Below are 5000 nucleotides of genomic sequence, written 5' to 3' on the forward strand. Positions count from 1 at the left end.
GAGGAATAAGAAACAGAAATTTAGGTAAATAAGAGGTAAAAAAACGTCAAAGAGGGATGAAAGAGGGAAAAAAGAAAAGTAAAAAAGGGATTAACAAGAAGGAAAATAAGAGAAAGAAAGAAGAAAAAGAAGAGAAAAAAAAGTAAAGAAAGGAGAAGGTATAAGAGAAGTAAAAGGGTAGCAAAGGAGGGGAAAAGAGGGTTAAAGAAGGGGAAAAGAGGGGAAAGAAGAGATAAAACAAGGGAGAGAAAAAGACAGATGACCACAAAGGGAGAGAAACGAAATAAAGATGGAGACAAAGACATCGATATCTTTAAGAAAGGGTTGAAGGAGGAAAATAAATAAGAAAACGAAGAGAGAGAGAGAGAGAGAGAGAGAGAGAGAGAGAGAGAGAGAGAGAGAGAGAGAGAGAGAGAGAGAGAGAGAGAGAGAGAGAGAGAGAGAGAGAGAGAGAGCGAGAGAGAGCGAGAGAGAGAGAGAGAGAGAGAGAGAGAGAGAGAGAGAGAGAGAGAGAGAGAGAGAGAGAGAGAGAGAGAGAGAGAGACAGAGAGAGAGAGAGAGAGAGAGAGAGAGAGAACAAGAAATAGAGAGAGAGAGAACAACAAATAGAGAGAGAGAGAGCAAGATAGATAGAGGTAGAGAGAAAGTAAGATAGATAAAAAAAAAGAAAACCAGACAAATAGATATACAGAGAGAGAAAGAACGAGAGAGAAGGAGAGAGAAGAGAAAAAAGGGGAGAAAAGAGAAAGAAAGGAACGAAGCGAAGCGGATTGTCCCCGGGGGATTTTATTAGAAAAAAGAGACGGGATTGTGATATTGAAGGAATGACAAGAGAAGAAGCTGTGATTCTGGCGAGCGGGCTGGTCCAGGGAGATGGGAGGATGGCGGATGCTGCGAGGGAGATGGAGAGAGGGAGGGAGCGAGGGAGATGGTGGTGGAGTGAGGGAGGGAGCAGGGAAGATGGTGGTGGGGGTGGTGGAGTGAGGGAGGTGGTGGTGGAGTGAGGGAGGGAGTGGGAGGATGGCGGATGCTGCGAGGGAGATGGTGGTGGAGAGAGAGAGGGAGCGAGGGAGATGGTGGTGGGGGTGGTGAAGTGAGGGAGGTAGTGGTGGAGTAAGAGAGGGAGATGGGAGGATGGCGGATGCTGCGAGGGAGATGGTGGTGGAGAGAGAGAGGGAGCGAGGGAGATGGTGGTGGGGGGTGGTGAAGTGAGGGAGGTGGTGGTGGAGTAGAGAGAGGAGATGGGAGGATGGCGGATGCTGCGAGGGAGATGGTGGTGGAGAGATAGAGGGAGCGAGGGAGATGGTGGTGGAGAGAGGGAGGGAGCGGGGAAGATGGGTGGTGGGGGTGGTGGAGTGATGGAGGTGGTGATGGAGTAAGAGAGGGAGATGGGAGGATGGCGGATGCTGCGAGGGAGATGGTGGTGGAGAGAGGGAGGGAGCGAGGGAGATGGTGGTGGGGGTGGTGAAGTGAGGGAGGTGGTGGTGGAGTAAGAGAGGGAGATGGGAGGATGGCGGATGCTGCAGGGGAGATGGTGGTGGAGAGAGAGAGGGAGCGAGGGAGATGGTGGTGGAGAGAGGGAGGGAGCGGGGAAGATGGTGGTGGGGGTGGTGGAGTGATGGAGGTGGTGATGGAGTAAGAGAGGGAGATGGGAGGGATGGCGGATGCTGCGAGGGAGATGGTGGTGGAGAGAGGGAGGGAGCGAGGGAGATGGTGGTGGGGGTGGTGGTGTGAGGGAGGTGGTGGTGGAGTGAGGGAGGGAGCGAGGGAGATGGTGGTGGAGAGAGGGAGGGAGCGAGGGAGATGGTGGTGGAGTGAGGGAGGGAGCGAGGGAGATGGTGGTGGGGGTGGTGGTGTGAGGGAGGTGGTGGTGGAGTGAGGGAGGGAGCGAGGGAGATGGTGGTGGAGAGAGGGAGGGGGCGAGGGAGATGGTGGTGGAGTGAGGGAGGGAGCGGGGAAGATGGTGATGGGGGTGGTGGAGTGAGGGAGGTGGTGGTGGAGTGAGAGAGGGAGCGGGGGAGATGGTGGTGGAGTGAGGGACGTGGTGGTGGAGGGAGAGAGGGAGGGGGGATTGTGGAGCGAAGTGAGGGCGAGGGAGTGAGTTAGGGAGGGAGATGTTGAGGAGGGGATAGGGGGTGAGGGAGAGAGGATGGAAATAAGAGTGAGGGAGAAATTTAAAGGTGGAGATGACAGAGTAAGGAAGAAAAGGGGAGACTATGGAGATGGAGTAGTGAGGGAGAGAGGTGAAGGGGGAGAGGAGAGGAGGTGAGGAATTAAGATGGGGGGGTTAGAGAACAGAGAGATGGAGACAGATGGAAACGGCAGCGGTGGTGACGGAATGAGGGAGACAGGTGATGGAGTAGGAAGAAAAGGTACAGGATGAGGTGATGGAATATGGGGGAAGGAGAGATGAAAAAGAGAAAGGAAGCAGGAAGGAGGAAGACACAGGAAAGAAACAAGAAGATGGAGGAAGAGGCAGAAAGGAAAAAGGTGATGAGGCGAGGAAGATGGAATGAATGGAAGAAGGAAGATGAAAGGAGAGAATGATGGAACGAGGAATAGAAGCGAAGGAGTGATGGGGAGTAAAAGAAATGGGGGAAATTAACATGATGGAGAGACGGACAGAAACTTGGGAAGGTGAGGTGATGGAGTGAAAGAAAGAGATGGGGCTGATGGAGTGACGGAGTGTGGGGGATAACGTGATGACGCGAGGCTAGATGATATATATATATATATATATATATATATATATATATATATATATATATATATATATATATATATATATATATATATATATATATATATATATATACACATATATATACATATATATACATATATATACATATATATACATATATATATATATATATATATATATATATATATATATATATATATATATATATATATATATATATATATATATATATATATATATATATATATACATTTATATATATACATATAAAAACACACACAGAGACACATATATGAACCCGCGCACACATATGTATATCTGGACACGCAAAACACTAATGCACACACACACACATTCCGCCCTCGTCTTATCCATCTTGAGAGAAAAAAGAGAAAATCCCTTTGTGCCATCAAAGCCACGATAGATTTAAAGCCACGGAAGCATATTCATTTACTTTCGCCCAGTGAACGAAAAAAAAAAAAAAAGAGAGAAAAAAACTGGAAATACAAAAAGTAGGTCAAGAAGAAAACCCAACGGTCGTTCACATCCACTGTCTTTCACTCAGTGCAATAGAACGTGAGTGTGGAATGAATGGTGGAAGAAATATGGGAAATTTCAAATACAGAAGGCTTTAATCTGGTTCTTCGCTTATATATATATATATATATATATATATATATATATATATATATATATATATATATATATATATATATATATATATATATATTAATAGATTATTCATATCCTCATACTTAATGGACACATAATGATTCCTCAAACGAGAATATGTATAGACGATTCTAGAACAATATCAAAATTGCAGATAATATCAATTAAAAAACCATAGAAAAAAAACAAAAAAGTAAATATAAAGTAAAAAAAAGAGAGAGAGAAAGGTGAATTGAAGAAATGTAAACCAATTCAGAGAAATCAAAAAAAAAAAAGGCAACCTGAATACATTTTATATGCTAGCCTCCCCCCCCCTCAAAAAGGATGAAGAGGTCTATAACTTGAAATGAAAATAATAAAGTGTATACAATACTCACCTCAGAGATATAAGAAAAGAACACTTCAAACACAATCACGACTAATAATAACAGTAATAGGAGGAAGAACTCGAAAGAAAATGTATAAGAACATCAAAAAACAAACAAGAACAAGAAGAAGAACAAGAAGGAAGAAGAACAATGAGGAAGAAGACGAAGAAGAAGAAAAAACAATAAACAGAATAACAAGAAAAAAAATCAATAACAAGAAGAACAACAACAACACAACGCACAACACTGTACTCACCCGTAGATGTCGAAGAAATAATCGTCTTCCTGTTGTAACCAAGCACACGGAACTGAGGCAGGGACACATCGCTTTCAATGACAACCGACCGGTCTCCAGCATGCCATGACAGTCGGATGTGGTCCATGCTGTAGCCGACTGGAATGAGGGGAAAAAGGGGGTCAGGTGACAGGAAGCGTTGAGGGGAATTGTTATTGATGTTGTTATAGTTGAGTTATTGAGGATAAGGATGGTAGGTGTATTTTGTTATGCATAGTAACGTTTGTTGTTAAGTGTGATGATAGGAATGGTAAGGATACTGATAAAGAATATGTCAGTAATTGTTAAAGTAATGGTAATAATAATTATACAATAATGATAATAACAATAATGATAATGATAATCATAATAGTGATAGTAATAATGGTAATAATAACGATAATAATAACAATAATGATTGATAATAATGCCAATAATAACAAATCTGATGATAAAGATAATAATAACGATATTAATAACAATAATAGCAGTAATAATAATGATATTGATAGTAATAATGATAATAATAATAATAATAATAATAATAATAATAATAATAATAATAATAATAATAATAATAATAATCATTATTATTATTATTATTATTATTATTATAGTAATAATAATAATAATAATAATAATAATAATAATAATAATAATAATAATAATAATAATAATAATAATAATAATAATAATAATAGCAAAAATGATGATGGTAATAATAATAATAATAATGATAATGATAATAATAATAATAATAATAATAATAATAATAACAAAAATAATGGTGATGATGGCAATGATAATAATAATAATAATAATAATAATAATAATAATAATAATAATAATAATAATAATAATAATAATAATAATGATAATAACAATATTAATGATAATGAAGTGAGAAAGAGGCAACGAGACAAGAACTTGAAGCTAAAGAAACCGAGAGACAAGGAGAGGGAATTCCAAAACCCAACACGGA

General features: G+C 40.2%; 1 protein-coding gene across 12 annotated transcripts in view; it reads right to left on the reverse strand.

The window, feature by feature from the left end:
- Rdl (Resistant to dieldrin) overlaps positions 1-5000 on the reverse strand; it is a 387780-nt gene that overhangs the window by 94802 nt on the left and 287978 nt on the right. For all 12 annotated transcript variants that reach the window (XM_070133021.1, XM_070133019.1, XM_070133025.1 and 9 more), the window contains one exon: positions 4001-4138. In XM_070133021.1, the coding sequence (XP_069989122.1) occupies positions 4001-4138 (138 nt within the window). The remainder of the gene's footprint in view (positions 1-4000; positions 4139-5000) is intronic.

This window comes from Penaeus vannamei, chromosome 18, assembly GCF_042767895.1.
Source record: "Penaeus vannamei isolate JL-2024 chromosome 18, ASM4276789v1, whole genome shotgun sequence".
Lineage (NCBI taxonomy): Eukaryota > Metazoa > Arthropoda > Malacostraca > Decapoda > Penaeidae > Penaeus > Penaeus vannamei.